Genomic DNA, 18,701 nt, shown 5'->3' on the forward strand with positions numbered 1-18,701 from the left:
TCTCTATTTTTAAATGCCTTTCTCCAGTTGTATTTGTACTTGTACATTATCAAATTTTAGCTCCTTAAGACCAGGTGGAAATCACTCCTTTCTTTTAAGTGCACCTTCATATGACTGTATCTGATGGCCCGGAATTTCTTTATAAGCACTTTAGACTATGTGGTCCTGCTGCTTGCTGGCAAGTGCCAGTTGTCCTCCTTCATCCTTACAGCAAAGTCAAATATATGTGGGAAGAGAGAATTTAATTCTGAATTATTTCAGTCAGTATCGTTTTTTACTATGGTTTTTCATGTTTTTATATAGTTTTAGCAAAGGATAGTATAAAGATATTTCATGCTTTAAAGGAAAATTTCCTTTTCTCCATTTATCTGTGTGGGCTAACAAGATTTTTTCAGCATCCAGCTCAAAGCCATGCACCCTAAATCGTTTCAGGATTCTGCTGACCTAAATAACCTTGAAAAACTTTCTGCGGTGCTCATTACAATGAGGAGCAATGTTTCTCACATGTATTGAGAGGAGTTCTGTCATTTGTTCTTGAAAATACAATCACCAAACCACTTTGTCCATTCCCTCCTTTTCTGATAAAAAAAAAAAAGTAAATTATTCTAGGGATAAATAGGATCTATAAATCTGGCCCTTCAAAAAGGGAAGGTTCTGCTGTATTTCTCAGAGGCCTCTGGAAACCTGAGAAACAGAAAAACATGCTATGGGTTCCCTTTTTGTAGGTATTGCTGCCTCCTCCTGCTGAGCAGGTAAATGGAATAGATTTGTCATTGTTCTGGCTGAGCAGCCTTCATTAATTTCACATTGAGATCTCTGAGACTTGCATAAATATTTGACAGTCTCCAAGGAAATGTTGACTAAGCCTCCACACAGAATATCTAAAGAGTTCAACAAAAAAAGAAAAAAAAAAACCACCACAAAACCCTCACACCTACAGAAATTGCCATTTAAATATATCTAAATCTGTAATACACAGATGCCAACATAGATTGATATGTGTACAGGCTATAGCAGGCACTAAAAATATGGCTCCAGATGCAGTGTGTTGAGGTGAATTGTCATAATGAAGGTACTTGAAAATAAAATATACCTTTACAGATGCAATGTAAAGTGTTAAAATATGAACATAAAGGGGGAGAGGAAGAGAGAGAGCATCTTCTGGACTGTAGTAAAGCAAAGGCTTCATATGAATACTGAAATTTCAAGTAATATACCATAAATGATCATTTTGAAACAGAGCATTAGTTCAAGTGATGCAAGGTTTGGCTAAGAAAACCATAACAAAACTAGGGGGATTCATGCAGGACTGAAGGAGATTTCATTGCAAAAGGTCAGCAACTCCATTCTAGCTAACTTCTTAGTAGGAGTCCTTTGAGAAACCTGGGCTCGTTACTTAGAAGAGAGCTGCAACTGATGAGTGCCCTAACTGGTACCGTATAGGGAGACTTTCATGCTTTGAAAGAAAACAAAGGGATGAAAAGGTGATGAAAATGGGATTTCTACATCTTGAAGTTTTGTGCTCAGAGTTCTCTGTTTATCCTAATGATGTTTGGACTGCTGCAGAATGTGAAACCAAGCTGAATTCAGCTGGCTGGTTTTGATATCCAATTCTATGTTGTTTTTACTTTCGAACTGAGAAAGATATTTACTCTGTATAATACAAGGACATATTACCTGATTTGCCTCAAGTTTGAATTTGCTAGAAGAAAAAAAATCATTCCAAATTTCCTTAGTGACACATTTCACTCTGAGAATTGCAACGTGACAAATCATATTGCATACTTAGGAGTGGTAAAAGCAGCTATTGGTGTGCTGGTGGAAAGGAAATTAGAATCTTCATGAAAGAGGAATGCTAATCTTAAAAGAAGGAAAACTGTTTTGAGTCCACAAATGTAGGAATGCAAGAATTTGGGCCTGTTATATTCGGGGTGACCATGTGTCTTTGGATATCAAGAACAGAACCTGAGAGTCATAGGCCATGACTGATTCTTCTCTTCCACTTGCACTAGAGAGGAGCAAGAGAGCTTCCATGAGAACTGAAAGATGTTTGATTTCCTTTTTGAAAGGTCAGATTTCTTTTTTGTGGAGGAAGATATTCATGTGGGGGTTTGGCATTGTTAAAGAGCCACCAAAGGAGGCTGGATAGTAGGACCACGTTACATGGTGGAGGTATCTAAAACACCCAGCAGACTTCACAAAGCAAATCGCAAAGTCCCATTACCCAGTCTTTCCAGGGACTAGGAGATGGGATTACTATAACCAAGACACAAAGTGGTCATTGATTAGTCAGAAACTGGAGTTCTTAGATTAAGGAAAACCTCGGTCATTGGGTTGATGACATGTCTACAAACCTGGGTATTGATCCCTGTTGTCACACTATCGGTATTTTCAAGAAAGGTCTTAAAATTTAGGTCCTAAAAAGAAGAACCTGATTACTGGTATTCTTTCTGCCCTGATTTCGCCCTAAAAGAAGTCAGTAGTCTTTGGGAACAATAATGCCTGAGTTGGATTTCCCACTAGCTGTGGTACAATTAAGTGCTGCTTCCAACGCTGGGGATTTTGGAGCAGCAGGAGGGAAATGAAATTCTCCACGACACAACCGCAATGACAGCTGAGTCAGCTCTGGCTCAGGGCTGCAACATTAACAATTGATGAGTAATTTACAGCTGTGAGGGGGTGGTTTAACTGTTGTGGGCCTTTCTCCTGTTTTAACCTCAAGAGCAATTATTGATGATGCTGACACTACGCATACTCCCTGCTGGGGAAGGGTGTTTAATATCTCAGCACAGCCAAGGGCTTTACTCCCTTCCTCCTTCAGAGTGATGCTCTGAAGTGTAATGGCCACATGACATTGAAATATATACCATTTCACTTCATATATGCCCAGTGGAAAGAAATGGAAGAGCAAGTCTGTGGGGTTCACTTCTGGAAAATACAATTTGGACATGTCAGGCTGTACATGTTCCCTCTTTAAATATATTATCCAGCAAAGAGATTTTCCGGTGAGAGCAGCATAGGTGTTGTGGGGGAATTGGTACCCATAACTATGGCAGTGGTGGGATGACCCAGTCATTTGATTTCTGCTTGTTTTAAGAGCTGTGTGATCAAGAAGCTAAGACTCCTTCTTTTGATTATGCATATAGCTTATTTCCAGCTTAATGGCTGCTCTTGCAGATCAAGCTTGAACAAACTTATAATCAGCAGAGCTGGAAATATATCTTGGTCCTAAGGATACTGGCCCCCACATCACTATAGCCCACATCTTGCGTAGACCTAGTACAGAAATTAGTAATGCTGCTTTTAGGTTCTTCACAGAACTTCTGCGCACTGAGAGATGCTATAACTCTCCCCTCTATTCCCTGTATTTGAGCCATTCCTCCTCCAGGAATGATTGGCACTCATGCATTCCTGCTGTTTAGCTTTGAAGATCTCTGGCTTTGGTGAACAATCATGAACAAAGAGATTTTGATGTGTTCAGCTCTGATGTGTACTTCCTGTTTTCCTCCCCTGAATTTCAGAACAATTGTCAAGTGCCCGAGTTTTCATATTTTAAAATCACTATTTCTCAGGAGTGACAGTTCAGCATTTTCTTAAATTTAAGACCGTTATCATTTTCTCATTTGCTCATGCAGATTTCTTTGACACATCATCTAGTCAGGAATCTGGAAATAATGTTATGAAACTAAGAAGGTAGCTGAATGTGTACACTACTGAACATGTACACCACCAAAACATGTTAAAGTAACGCTGTTAATTTCTATAGATTATTTACCACTGTATTGCCTTAGTTCTGCAGTGAGGTGTTGTTTCGAATAGATAGTTTGGTCTAAAACCAATGCGTCATTGTAATGGATTGTGGTTTTCATATGTGATGCTATATGCCATGACAAAGTCCCTTTCAGAGCTGCCATGGCACAGCTGCACCACCCTGTGCAGAGCAACACAGGGGATCAAATGCTGAGGGAAACGCACTTGCTTTTCGTTTTTTCTGATGCTGCAAATGAGTTCCCCAAAGTTAAGAGGGAATGTTTAAGTTAAAAAGACAAACAAACAATGAGCTGCTTACTGATGAATGCTGATAATGGTGAGTTTGGCTTCCTCTTTTTATGCATCAGAGCCCAGAATTTCCCTGCTGACATCCATTTCAACTGCTTGGCTAAAATGGTTTTGTTTCATCTTTGTAATGTATGCAAGAAAAAAATTTCTCACTTAATAACACTCAGCCTTTCATTTGTGGTTTTTGCCTTCCCCAGAGATTGAGACAGTGAAGCTAGCCCGCTTAGTTTTTAGCAAACTGCATGAGATCTGCAGCAACTGGGTGAAAGACTTTCCACTCCAGCCGAAGCCCCACCGCTACTATGAGACATCCATCCATGCCATCAAAAATATGCGCAGGAAGATGGAAGACAAGCATGTCTGCATCCCAGACTTCAACATGCTCTTCAACCTTGAGGTAAAGAGATCATGTGGGAGACAAATGCATACGCTAAATACAGTTTCCATTCTTGGGGGAACTAGGCAGTCGTCTACTGTGAAAATGAAAGGCATACCTGTGATGGACCTGAGGAATATTGACAGTCAAGAGACAAACCTGGTCTTAAGTTAGTTCAGTTGATATTCTGTAACCATAGCGGCAGTATGACAAGCTGTTTCTACATAGGGTATATAGAATAAAAGAGCAATTTTCACAGACTTTGGGTGAAATGTCATCTAACTAAACAAAGTTTCTACCTGGCCCATCCTGATGTAGCCACTCATGCAGCAGCTGAAGGGCTGACCTGCCATTGTGCAGAAAGCAGCCCTACTTTTGTGAGTGGCAACTGATGCGTTGTAGTACCATGTGATAAATCAAGGTAGGAGCCTCTCTTTGGCTGAAGATGACCAGGTGTAGAAGAGGATTGCCAATGGAAACAAGGAAGTGGGTCACCTTACAGTTCCTCACTGAAGCCAACTGTCTACAGGGGTGGGTCTGTACTTCTTTTCAACCCTTCCTCTCGGGAGGAAGAAGCCAAAAGCAAGAATTCAGAAAGAAAATTTAAAAACAAATAAACAAGCAAAAAAAAAAAAGCAAACAAAAAAAATTTGCAAAACATAAAATTTCTAGGAGAACGGGGTGCAGTTCACACAGGAATCTAGCAACATGAGTAGTTTGGAACTGGGGCCAGACTTGCCTCTGTTAATTTCTTTATGTGGCCATTGGTCAAACACTCGTGCTTGCTCTTCCTTCAGATAGAAAACTGGACACTGAAGAATGGCAAATACAAGAAAGTGGCAGGAATTTTACCTTTAGGATTGAATTGCTGCATAATTGATTATTACATCACTTTAATAACCATCTTCTGCCCCATCCACGTTCTTGCCTTTAAATGCAAACAGAGGCAAATGTTTCCTTTGCCTGTCAATTGTCAGCTTTCCTATTCCAATTTGTGTTGGAGCCCATTACTTAAAAATTACAATGTACAAATATTCTAGTCATTGAGATGGCTGTCAAGGTTGAATTGGCACTGACAGTGGGTTGGTGTGTTATATGTATGAACAGGCACAGGAGTTGCTGTCTCTTGGTACAGCATTGTTTCTCTGAACAGATAAGGGGAAGCTGAGAAAACTGACTTGAAGATGAGTGATTTTGCTGTATTTGATTTGTGAATGTAATCACAATTATCTGATGAGAGAGTACGTACAGTTTTTTTTGAAAAATAGACATCTGAGGTGATATGGATTCAATTTTAAAAAAAAAAGAAGAATGAAAGCAGAGGCTGACTGGCTTCACATTTTAACTGTACTGGCATTTTATCCCTGGTGGATTCCAGTCTTGATGTAGACTTCATGCAAACTGTATTGGATGTTCTTCTCTCTCTGTGGTTTTTGCAGTCACAAAACCTCCTGCACAATCTGATGAGAATGGCACTTTCTATTTGAGTTGAGTGACTGAATTGTAACAAATGGGACATAAGGAACACTGAGAGCGCTACATGGGTGATTCTTGCAGGGCATCTCTTGCAGTTTGCAGGTAGAGTTCATCAGCAACAAGGTGGAAATTTCCCACTGATGCAAGTGAAGGTCGTCCGAGTAGTTTGTTTTTCCAGTGGAGACTCTGCCTCTAAGTGCAATTGAATGAGTTCACCACAAATCTCAAGTTCAAAAGTTTTAAGACAATCTAATTAGCTGTTTGCATTGTTTTCTCCTGAGTTGTTTTCTCAATGTGTTTCCATCGACAGGACCAAGAAGAGCAAGCTTATTTTGCAGTGTTTGATGGTCACGGGGGAGTGGATGCTGCCATCTATGCCTCCATCCATCTCCATGTGAACATGGTCCATCAGGAGATGTTTCAGCATGACCCAGCAGAGGCGCTGTGCCGAGCTTTCCGGGTGACTGATGAGCGCTTTGTCCAGAAGGCAGCCAGAGAGGTGATCGATTGAGTTACCTGGGCTTGACTCTGAAAGTTTTCATCTATAAATTCTGTCTTTGTCAGCAGGGGTGCTCCAAGTGCTGTGCTGAGCACGGGCCAGGGGTCAGCACAGAGCTGTCCATGCACAGTCCGTAGAGTCCATGCCCACTGGTGGGCTTCTTCATGTTCCATAAAGACATCAGCCTCCGCTTTTCACAACATCCAGTTCATTTAGAAGGATGCTGCTGCTATTCTTATGTTCACATGCTAGCTAGGTTTAGTCCTTGGGGTGGGGTTGGTTTTTTTTTTCCTCATCTCTACAACATACGTTTTTCTTGTCTCTAGAAAGCAAGAATAAATGGATAACTGACTCCTAGACCTCCTAAACTTAGGGAAGGGCTGAGTTAAGTGCAGGGAATTCAAGATGCTTACAAATAAACCTCCCTCCAAGTTCATTAACATGCATGCATTTCTATCAACAGATAGGAAACAGGCACAGGAAGCTGACTAAAACGGTAGCACAGCAGATCACTAGCAAAGCCCAGCTTCTGAAACGCAATTGCAAGGCAAGGGAATTCACAGGGCAATGCCAATCACTTGCATTCAGCCAGGTTGGCTCTGAGGGACTGTAACTGAACAGTTGTAGCTGTAAGGAAAGCACTGCCTGTTCCTCCCCAGGAACAGGCCGTGTATTGGAATATCAACAGGTTCTGTCCTTGAGTTAAGCAAGAAAATGCTTTGAAATGGTTCTTATTTGCTTATTTAAAACTGCGGGCATTTTTTTTCACCCTATCCAGAGTCTGCGCTGTGGAACCACCGGCGTGGTGACATTCATCCGAGGAAACATGCTGCATGTGGCTTGGCTTGGGGACTCCCAGGTCATGCTCGTGAGGAGAGGCCAAGCTGTGGAACTGATGAAACCTCACAAACCAGATCGAGAGGTGAGAATGGCCTGTTTTAAATACACCCGGGTGGTGTTTACCACTGAAGCTGACAGGTATCAGCTTTATGTGGGATGCTGGGACACCTTGCCAGTGTCTCTTGGAGCGGCAGCGTACAGCCCAGTTATCCTGGTTTGTTTGGAAGTTGGTATGGATTTGTGTGCAAATCCTCTGTTCTCATCTGTTGGGGCCTGCAGCCTCTGCCATGCTGTGTTTGTGAAAACAGCGAATATTTATCGAAGTGTTTGGAGTGCGATGGCAGTACTAAGTGCTCCGTCCAAACAACTCTTGTGTTGCCTTGCTGTTTAGGATGAGAAGAAGCGCATTGAGGCACTTGGTGGCTGTGTGGTCTGGTTTGGAGCCTGGAGGGTGAATGGGAGCCTGTCAGTCTCCAGAGCTATTGGTAAGAGTGGGCTTTAACTCCTTTTTCAGACTTGCTTTTCTTTTAATTAAAAACTTAAATTTTCTAGCAATCAAAATTTGAAATACAGCTGAAGATAGACCTGTGAGTGATAACCTCTATTTTTTTTCCCTCTACAGTTTGAGGGAATAATTTCCAAATAATTGCTTTAACTTGGGGTAAGAGTCATTGGCTCCATGCTGTGTTAATAAAAGGGCTTCCAGATGCTGTGGCTGCAAACCCACGGTCTTGTGTATCTGTGTGTTGTTTTTCCGCAGGGGACGCTGAGCACAAGCCATATATCTGTGGGGATGCAGACTCTGCCTCCACTGTACTAGATGGCTCTGAAGACTACCTCATTTTAGCCTGCGATGGCTTCTATGACACAGTCAATCCCGATGAGGCAGTCAAAGTGGTGGCTGACCATCTAAAGGAGAATAATGGCGACAGCAGCATGGTAGCACATAAATTAGTGGCATCTGCTCGGGATGCCGGTTCCAGCGACAACATTACTGTCATTGTGGTATTTCTCAGGGACATGAACGCAGCGGTCAATGTTAGCGAGGAGTCGGACTGGACAGAGAACTCTTTTCAAGGTGGGCAAGAAGACAGCGGGGAAGATAAGGAAAACCATGGAGACTGCAAACGACCGTGGCCCCAGCACCAGTGCTCAGCACCTGCAGACCTAGGGTATGAAGGACGAGTGGATTCCTTCACCGACAGAACTAGCTTAAGCATAGGGTCCAGCATTAACCTGTTTGATGATCAAGGCTATTTAGACCTGACAAAAACAGAAACTAGTACACCTCAGAGTGCCAAATGTCTGCCACCGATTCAAGTGTTTAGTCCTGGCATACCAAAGAGCGCAAATTTGATCAACGGCTTAACGCTGAAGAACGAACCACCAGAGCGCACCACGTCACCTATCTGTGGACAGAGCAATCCCAGGGAGTACAACGCTCCGCTTAGCGTGGGTGCTGCAGGGCAGAGCATCTACAGGGTGAAGGGTTTATCCACCATCTTCTTTGGGCTGGAAGATGAACTGTTCAAATCCTTGGGAAAACGAGCTGCGTTCTTTCACTTCCGGCTCTGTAACGGGAAGAGGCGACGAGGAGCCAGGCTCAAACCAAAGTTTCACACGCCGCTCTTGGCTCGTGAGCCTTCCCATAGAGAAGGATCGAGTCTGTCCTTACCTATCCGGGGCCGCAGTAGCACGAGGTTGTCGGTAAGACACTCCCCGTGGTGGAGGCTGGCTAGTCATAGCGCTTACAGCGAGAGCATGTTTTTGATGCGAAGACAAAGTAATTGTATACCAGATTCATACCTTCATCAATGCTGTAATATGTAACCATCTCCCTTGTGTTTCCCCGTCAGACTCCCAAAGTAGACATTCCCAAAATAAAACTGGCATCATCAGAAAGCGAAAAAAGGTGGGCATTTCAGAACTGTACTCCAGTCCCCTGCAAAGCTCAACCCATGTGTAAATAGATCTAGGAATGAACAAATGTAGTTGTTTCAATCTCAATAAAGTTTGCTGGTGGTGCCACCCTGAGCAATGCCACAGCCACCCGACCACCCGCGCGCACACGCCCACACCCACGTATCTAGCCACATTCACCGGTGAAAGCCAAACGGGGTTCACGTGAGTAGTCACAGTTAGGGAACAGTCTTTGACAACACAGAAAGTTGAACCTGCCTGAGGTACGTCTCTGGAGCAATACGTAAAGAAAGATTCTGGTTTAGAACTGCCAAATTTTTGTAGAGTGGGGGGGGAAGTTTCTGTAGAAGTCAAGGTGTGTGTGGGGGGGTTTGTGTTCTGCTTTCTGTTTATTTCAGGCGAGCATTAAGATGAATTAGAAAATTACATCCACTTTTGCAGGTAGACGACTAAAAGCCATACAGGGTTTTACCAGGTAACTTAGGAATGGACAAACTAAGCTCCTGCTACTCTGTTCTCAGACTCCAATTGAGGTACAGACTCATAATTTACCTATTTTTTTCATGTAACATAAAATGTGGAATATGAAGAAAACTGTTTTTTGTAGTTTTTAAAAAAATTATTTCCTATGGCTAGAGGTACAGTGTAGGGAATTTCGTATCTTTCTGGTGCTTTTAGTGGCATTTTTTCTCGTTTGTCAGTTTAGGAAACTGTTCTCAATTAGTTTTAATTGAACATGATTGTGCTTAATGCTTTGAGCCAACCTCTTTCCACCGCAACTTCATCTCAGGTCTTAAAAGAAACCAATCTGTGGAGATGTTCAGTACAATACTACTGTCACTCAACCAGTCAAACCAGAGAACTGCTTGCGAGAGATAATGAGCAATTTGATGAGCTGTTTGGTTTCGGTAACGGTTTCTAGATGGTAAAGGCATAATTTAATACGAAGTTGCAGCATGAAGGACGGTAGGATGCTACATCTACAAGGAGCGTTCCTGCTCCAATTTGGTGTTTTCCAGCATGTGTAGGAATGGATGCCGGGCTGCCGGAGCAATCCAAAGCGGATGGAAATGCCGTGGACGCGGATGAGCGGGGGCTGCGCTTGGGGTTGGGTAGAGGGGGTGAAACTCGGTGACAGGCCAGAGCTCTGCTTCAGTTAAACCTTGGGTTCAGAAAGGAAAGTGAGGAATGTCAGTTGCCCTTATTTTCATAAGCAGAGCGGTATTTATCAAACTGGGAAACAAACAGTACCCACCAGCTCTTCCCTACTCTCGAGGTGACGTTAAACCCTTAGGGGAGCGGTTAATTGGGACGTAAGTAAGCAGACGATTTCCATCAGCTCCGCTAAATGCACATCTTGTTACTATTCTTTGTTACAGCAAGACATTTGGAAGAGTATGAATAAAGTAAGTCTTCACAGGCATTTACTGTACAATTCATATCATTTTAGCAGTAACAATTTAATAACAGTATTAGTATTTAGCTAGAATTTGCAAAGTATTTTAATATTAAGTAGTCAGGAGATTATTCAAGATGACGAGATGGCAAGGTTTGAATTCTGCCAATTTCCGCTGCTTCTATCTTTGATGCACTATTTTAAAAGCAATCTGATGAATAGCAAAAGGCTTCGTGAGCAACCAGGAGTTGGAGTGTGGCTTTAGATTCCTTTGATCTTTTTCAGACTTTTGTTTAATCTTACGGGATCATTGGCTCTTATCTGTCATCTTATTAAGCCTTAGCTGTTGTCAACGTTCTCTTTAGCTGCAGCATATGTTCCAAGTCAGATTTACTGAGGAAATTTGAGAAACCATGAAACGGTAAAATATGCAACTCTGGGGCATCTCTGCGGTGCCTTTGTTTTAAATTATTCACAGTAATAATGACGCATTGAAAGTCCATCTTAGAGCTGACTGTCGTGCTTCGGAGAGAAAGGTGGTGTAAGTGCAATTCTTTGTGTGAGTAAACTAGAATGAAAAGCCGTGATGGATGATAAAACTTCTTCCCAGTCTGCGGGAGCAGTTGAAGAGCACTGGGCTGCATGTGTGCTGTTCTGGGAAGGATCTAGCTTTTTAGGTGTGGATTCATAAATGATAATTCTGCGACTCATACCATTTATCTTGCTAGGAGAAAAAAAAATCTACCATCGTAGTTGCAGTGTGGTCAGGTAAAAACATTGTATAGATAGCAAGTGTTCATTTCTTCACTAAATGCATATTTATAGAGTAGATAGGAACCATTTGTAAGGTAAGTCCTTTAAAGTTCTATAATATTAAAAGTAGTGGTTATTGGTCTGATATATGCTGCTCTTGATTCTACACACTAGACAAAAAAGCAGTGCTTTGTGAAATGCAGTGTTTTCTCTTAATGCCACTGGTGATAGGAAGTAGTTCTCTTCAGTTCAAAATCCTGTGCCCTTATTTGCTGCTTGCTAACGTAAGCAATAATCCCTCTCTAATGGTATCTAAGTGTTCTGTATCTCGTACTTTGATTGTCTATCTGGTGACAATGTAAAAATATTAGGCTAATATAAAAGTATCTAATTGTATTTATTAACTGTTGATACTGAGATTCAGTCTGTGACCTGTGTTTTGTATTTTTATCGTGTATCGTAGTGGTGAAATTTGTATAACGAATCTTTCCAATAAAGAGCTGAAGTATCCCTTTTCCGCGTTAACACAACCCGCATCAGTTTCAGTTTACGTGTTAACCGTGTTTGCAGAACTAGGAGGTAGGTAGTGAAAACATTCTTTCTTTATTTCTTCTTTTTTTTTTTTTAAATTGCGTTGGTTTTGAGAAACCAGGCTGTTTGTCTGAAGCTGCTCAAAACTTGCTCGTAAGCTCTTCACTGTGAGTACTAGCGGGATTCACTCAATCCCCACTCTGGTAGTTTCCTGTGTACACTTTTTAAACGTGCAACTCTGAGGAATGTCTGCGTTGCAGAGAGCAGTATAGCACCAGACCAGGGAGCTGTTAACCCATTTCGATTTGCACTAAAGGTGGGTGGAAACGCATGTATATAACTTCTCTTTACCTAGAAGTGCCATCAATTGTCCTTGCAAGTTAAAACCATTCAGCATTTGATTTAGATTGCATTCTAACACTGAAGGACAATGTCAAAGCAGACTTTTAACTTACGCCACATTTATAGTGGTACATCGTCATAGAAACTCCGCTCTGTTTTTGGAACACTGTGTGTCAGTGAGAAATGCGTTGTCCTATGGGCAGATAAGATGAGGCATAACGAGTTCTGTGTTTATAGACATGGCTGCTGTAGTTCAGGTCCACTATCTCCTCACTAAATCCTCCTGACCCTGGCAATGTTCTGCGGGAAAAAAACAATGAGAAAGATTGGTCTAAATTAGGGGCTCTTCTAGCACAATTTATTCACTTGGCACTAGTCACATAAACAAAGCCATCGAAGGGGATACTGCAGCTTTGTTCACGCCTGTGATTTAGGGCAATCTTTCTTTAATTCATATCCTCTTTGCAACAGGAACAAAACTTTCTACCCTTGTATCATGTGCAATAAGTAATAATGAAGCATTAACACAACCTCTGACTTCAATGTTCATATCCTTTTCCAGTCCTCGCTAATCAGGCGATCGCACTATACTCGCCAGCATCGAAGCTAATGAAAAAAATAAACCCTACCTCTTAGGGTCTAGTACAACTATTGTGCATCACAATTGCATTTTGTTAGGGTTTTTTTTCTCTCCTTCACCCTAGAAGACACCTTGGAACAAGAACAGGGGAAGCTGGCTGAGATCACCCGAGTACTTCTGCTCCTGCACCAGTACTCACGTAGCTTGCCAGCCGTGGTGGCAGTTGCTGCACTGGGTGCTCCTGTTGACCTGTCTGTATGATCTTGTTCATGAAACTAACATGTTCTTTATGAAGTGAATAAATTAAAGCTAACCATTTATCAGCATTGCGACTTTCCATTTGCAATCTTGTTCTACAGTTCACATACGAGTTTAGTTATAACAATGTATTAGTCATCCATATTTTATTTATGAAAGCTGTTTATACAGGAAAAACTGTTGAAGTTTTACCAATATCTTAATAAAACAGTAATTTAAACCACACTTCAGATAGTCTGTTTATTTAAGAGCTACCAAAGACAGCAACCAACATCTGAACTAAATGTCTTTACTGTGGTGCAAGCAGATTTCCTTTGTGTGACATGTAACAGAGAACGACATGGCTCAGCGCTGGCCTGTGCGGTACTTGGGGCCTGCCGGTTTCACAGCCAGAAAGGGAAGGGGCTGTTAGGGCACAGCCTACATTAATTAGATAAATAAGTCTTCCAAGCCTCTTTCCCCACCTCTTGTTTAAAAACCAGCTGTACATAACAATATCTATATAACCATAAGGTGAGCAAAGCACAATGCTACCAGCTCCTTTCTTGTCCCTGCAAAGGCTGGACACAAACTCCCGAACCAATCACATGGCTAATCAAAGTAATTTCCTTCAGCTTGGGCCTCTTATTAAGAGTAAAGCATCTGCAAGTGTTGAAGAGGCAGAGCTCCGTGATTACTGCTAATTGAGCAGTGTATAATAATCAACATGTAGCCCAGTACAACAGTAAACACTCACAACGCACTACCATCGTGTGCAGCTTGTCACAGGCCACCGTCAGCGCGCAGCAGCAGCAGGAACGATCTGTGCACGAGGCAGCTCAGGGCTGCACCTCCTTCCTGCAGCCAAGAAACACAAAACCAAGTCTGGGTAAAACTGTGGCTCTTCCTCAATTCCTATTTGAATATTGGGGATTTAAGCACTTGGCCTGGCTTCTACGAACATAGCTTTAAACAGCCCAGATGGGTTTAAGCGCTTTTCATTGAATAATTCAGGAAAAAAGGGACAGGTGTATGGCAGGAAAAAGTTATTCTATAAGCAGTCAGGCATTACGGCAACCCTGGACTAAAGCGCAAGTCAAGCATGGCAGTAGCAGTGTACTACTTCTCCCGGCAGCCAGCCTCTCCCCTTTTCCTTATTTACACACAAACGTCTAAAACTTCACACCAGATTTCAACATTCATTTTATTAACAAAGTGCAAACAGTTTCAAACTAGGAGTTGTACAGCACTGACACCGTGGAACATTCATACAGAAACGAACATCAGTACAGCCAGCTGAGACAAGGACAACTATCGGTTACAGTTACTCATGCTTTATCGCTAACCAGGTATTCAGCTTTCATCGTAGCTTCACAAGTAGTTTAGCAGCTCAAAACGCGACGCACAGTGGCAAAGAGTTTGGCAACGGGTTCAGTTGGTCCACACCCCAGAGTGAGGAAAACAGCTCCTGTGCCAGCTGCCTTACCCCAACCCTCCATCCATCGCGTCCGCGGGACACGGCAGTCTTACACAAGCAGTTCATACCATTTAAAATGAGGACACGCACGCGTTTGCGGTTATTCCAATGACACAATAGGGGACACATCCTGAAACAGGGCTCCAGCACCTTTTGGACATTTTTTCAGAGCATCTGAAGCTGGCAGAGCCAGCAACCTTTAGTGTAAGGCCTTCAAAGGTCATTTCGCCCCAGGAACAGGTTTAAGACGAGTGCAGAAGAACCACACGAGGGTGTCTGACAGAATGGAGTGCTCACACAGCCACCAACAGCAGCCTTCGACTAAGCTCCAGTGAATAAACACACCTCTTCCCACGGACACGAGCCGGCAGGTCTTCAAGGTTCTCTATCTGCTCCAAAGAAAGTCAGCTTTCATTGAAAACCCTCATACGGGGACAGCGTTACAGCTTCAAGCAGACACCATTTTAGGAGTCAAAAATTTGATGCCAGGTACTTAAATCCAAACAGTTTTCTAGTGACAACTCCATCAGCATGCAAAACTCAGCCAGCCCTCCCTCAGCACTGTGTGATTTCTAAAGACTCCTTAAACCCGAAGGTAGCCGCGTGGCCCTGGGGAGGCAGGGCAGCCCCACGGCAGTGGGTCAGGCTGCGCAAACACCCGCCTGTCTATGCACGAGAAGACGAACGCTGCCTTTCACCTCTGCAGCTCGAGGAGCAGCACGGGAACGGTGCATGCCCAGGGCCACAGCCACCTCGCAGGCCAGCTAGGGCAAACGGTTACAATTACCTGGTGCTGTCTTCTCCAGTAACAAAGCCAAGATCATCAGGACCAACTTGATCACCCTCTGGGAACATCGAGCACCGCTCCGAGGCTGAAAACAAACCAAGCAAAAACCCAGTCACCTTTACCAGATGAGCAATCGGAACACAGCAAGTTAACGTTTCATCACCTGCGAGGCCCGCTGTGTTGTACTTCATCCCCAATACACGGGTACACGATGTGCTTGACACAGAGTTAGGACTGCCACAGGGTTTTAAATTTAAGATACCTCTAAGTCAAACAGTGATAGGAGCGACGTTTTGGTTCTCCTGATGAGTTGTGAGGTTTTACTACCCGCTGCAGACTCACAGCAAAGCGGCAAACTCCAATTACCGAGCCGAGGTGTTAGGCCATGCCGCTAATGCAGTGTGGGATGCTTATTCAGGCCAAAAGTCAACTTCACCTAGCGTCAGCCGTCACCTTACAGCTTTTAATTTGATCAGAAGGTTAAAGCTTTTCAGAGAAATAGGAGATGAGTTTTTGAAACTACACTGAAGTGCTCAAAGCACAGTCCTGCCAATTAAGATGCAAATCCATGTCTGCGGCAGTGGTTACCTCCCTGAAATTAGCCTACTTACAGTGCTGATCCGGGTACACAGGGAGTCCCAATTCAGGAGAACTAGAGCTGTGGGTTTTCCAACACTTCCCTGGGAGACTCACCTAAACTGACTTCTCAAGGCTAGGAAGAGTTCCCCTCTCTTGCTTTGATCTGTTTTTAATTAGGATCCCAGGAGAGGAGTTCCAAATCTTACTGGCGCTTGCTCAAGCGTTAATACCTCTACAGGACCATCAGGGATCTCCGCTTTTGCAGCGTTCTGTATCAGAGTTGCTCAGAGCGAGACACACGGGAGTGCTGGGGGGGTGGGTGGGGGGCTCACACACTCGATTCTACCTTCGCTTGAGGACTGGACGGAGAAGGTGTGGTTAAACCCCTCCGAGGCAGAGGTGGCATCCTCCTGCTCTTCGTTTTCTGTGTCACATTCAATGTCACTGTCACTGCTCATTCCTGGTAGGAGATGAAGGACATGCTTCTGACATACCCCAGCTGCAGAAAAACCCAAAAAACCAGAAACCACAAGGCAAAAACGATAGCAGTATGATCTACGCAGCTGGAGCATTCAACTTTTTCACACTTAAGAGTTACCAGTATCAAATACCAAGAGCTGGCAGGAGAACAAGAGAGAAGGAGCACGTTCAGAGCTAAATGTATTTACCAAAGCACTCAGGAATTTGACAGAACAGCAGGTACCAGCTTTGAAACCGGCCTCATTCTGCCGTGCAGCTTAGCTTAAGAGGAGCAGTTCCAACATGCCACCAGCTGAGCGCAGACTCAGGTGTCCACAGCCCCCTCCTGGCTGAGCTGCACTCCCCTGCTGCTCAGTCTACCTCTACAATTAGGACAGAAAATAAAGGTGGCTTTTTTAACATTTAAGAGGGAGTAAGACCCATGGAGCAGATGCACCTACCAGACCCTTTAAGCAGCAATACTCTATTCAAGTCTCACACACAAAACCCACGCTTTTCCTACAAAAAAGAACCATAGCTGTTGATAATCAAGATGGCTTCCTCTGTTTTGCCAGACCTTGAGCGTGCATTGACAGCAGTGAAAACTCTCCCTTTTGTACACTTTTGTAGGTGACAAAAGGGGTTTGCTCTGTTCTTTTACTTCTTCAGAGCTGATACTCATTGCTAAGAAAAAGCAAGTAGTTAAGTGAGGTGCCAAGTCTACTGTAGTTTTTCCTCTGAAGGGAAAGAAATTGTAATATTTGTTTCCTGGGGTTTTTAACAATGAAGTATTTCAGTTTTTAAAACATTTTCCTATTAGGCTCTCTGCTATAATAGGAGAACTGCAGGAGAGCACATCACGATCACGCTGCAGTGACTAAGAGCAGAAATTCAGTTTTGTCACTGAGAGACCTTCTGTAAATGCCAACTCCTACACAATATTGCACACTGCAGATAGAGATGGATGCTGGCACCTTAATATAGGCTTTGCGCTACAATTCAGTCATTGAAATTCAAATTAGTGCAGGGGTGGAAGGCAGGAGAGTTTTCGCAAGATAAGAAACACTCTTCTTTTACGTGGACTTTCAAAAAAAAAAAGCCAATAATATTTTTTTCCAGCATGGAAAGGATGCAGGAAGGGAGGGGGAAAAGTTTCCTTCAAGTCTCTAAGGAAACTGGCTTACGTACCACAACACCCGACACGAATGAAGTGTTGGAGAGATTCTAGTGCGGACGTGGAGGTAGTTACCAACGTGGTTTGTCCCTGAAGGCAGAAGACTTAAAAGCCAAGGTCACTGGCTACTATTATAATTAGATAATTTTCAAGGCCATGCAACTGAACACCAAAGCAAAGACCTGGAGACATATCAAGAGGTCCAAAAAGGAACTAGTAGCCCAGAGAAATAGACGGCACCATGTAGCGTTATCTGCTGGGTCTTCATGCTCCTGCTGCACCATAACATCACTATGTCTCCACAGGCAGCAGTGACACAGAGATGTTCTCTCCTCATTCAGATTTATACTACAGCTGCCAAATGTTACAGCGAAGTTCAACAACCATGAAAACAGGTTTTGTTAGTTGGGTTTTTTTTCTTTTTCTCTTTTTCTCCCCCCTTCAAACTATTTCCATTACAAAACCGGATCACCATAGGGTTGTCAACACTGCAGTGTTGTCACATTGCATTTTCCCTCTACAACATCCAATTTACCTTCTTCTGGCCCTGCAGAAGCACCTTCAGAAAGCATGCCCTGCAGTTCACCAGTTTCAGAGTTGCTCTCCAGACCACCTGACTGTGCGCCTTCTGTACGACATCCTTTAGAATTTGACCTTAAGAAAGAATTTAGGAGAAATACGAAAACCCACGTTAGAAATTCAGCTTTAATCCAGCTATGGAAACAAATCCTTTTAGTGCCACATGTGGTTTTACTCATTGTTTAAGTCTCTTGTGTACCCACTTAAACTTACAGTTTGGATTGATTGAGAAATATTTAAAATCTAAAAAAAATAAGCCTGGAAAAGTTTATGATGCGTAGTTTCCAAAAATGGTGACTCTCACTATTTAAACAAACAAACAAACCAACCCCAACCAAGTATTCCATTGCACTTAGCTTAGTTATCCAACCAGGTGTTATTATGAAATTGCTGAAAAGTAGAATCACAGTGAAAGATACTGTCATACAGGAGGAAATCAAAATTGCTAACTTTCAGTTAGAGGATATTTTGCAAGGAATAGTGGGAAAACAGACTGGGCTTGCCTTTCAAATACAAGCTTCAGACTACAGCCACAGCTGATCAAAATAAAAGAAAAAATAGAAAAAGACAACTTGTAACCTAGTTGTAAAACCAAAAATTGATATCCAGAGGGAACAGCAGCAACCAAGCAAACTTC

The 18,701-nt window shown here is 42.9% G+C and overlaps 2 protein-coding genes across 9 annotated transcripts in view; one reads left to right on the forward strand and one right to left on the reverse strand.

Annotated features, from left to right (window-relative positions):
* PPM1E (protein phosphatase, Mg2+/Mn2+ dependent 1E) overlaps nt 1-11,849 on the forward strand; it is a 67,308-nt gene extending 55,459 nt beyond the window's left edge. Inside the window, exons 3-7 of the mRNA XM_075032905.1 lie at nt 4,257-4,456; nt 6,222-6,410; nt 7,189-7,332; nt 7,642-7,735; nt 8,011-11,849. Of these exons, the coding sequence (XP_074889006.1) occupies nt 4,257-4,456; nt 6,222-6,410; nt 7,189-7,332; nt 7,642-7,735; nt 8,011-9,080 (1,697 nt within the window). The 3' untranslated portion in view covers nt 9,081-11,849. The remainder of the gene's footprint in view (nt 1-4,256; nt 4,457-6,221; nt 6,411-7,188; nt 7,333-7,641; nt 7,736-8,010) is intronic.
* A 530-nt stretch (nt 11,850-12,379) lies between these two features.
* TRIM37 (tripartite motif containing 37) overlaps nt 12,380-18,701 on the reverse strand; it is a 33,061-nt gene continuing 26,739 nt past the window's right edge. The window contains exons 22-26 of one of the 8 annotated variants that reach the window (XR_012651100.1): nt 18,021-18,139; nt 16,199-16,351; nt 15,274-15,358; nt 13,767-13,867; nt 12,380-12,492 (exon numbers count right to left, since the gene is read on the reverse strand). Coding sequence is in view for 6 of the 8 variants with exons in the window: in XM_075032904.1 (XP_074889005.1) it covers nt 13,849-13,867; nt 15,274-15,358; nt 16,199-16,351; nt 18,021-18,139 (376 nt within the window). In the remaining 2 variants the exon portion in view is untranslated. Of the gene's footprint in view, nt 12,493-13,323; nt 13,868-14,199; nt 14,876-15,269; nt 15,359-16,198; nt 16,352-16,520; nt 18,140-18,701 lie in introns of those variants that run through there. The other 7 variants (XM_075032901.1, XM_075032904.1, XM_075032899.1 and 4 more) reach the window with 7 other exon arrangements.

This window comes from Buteo buteo, chromosome 7 (assembly GCF_964188355.1).
Source record: "Buteo buteo chromosome 7, bButBut1.hap1.1, whole genome shotgun sequence".
NCBI lineage: Eukaryota > Metazoa > Chordata > Aves > Accipitriformes > Accipitridae > Buteo > Buteo buteo.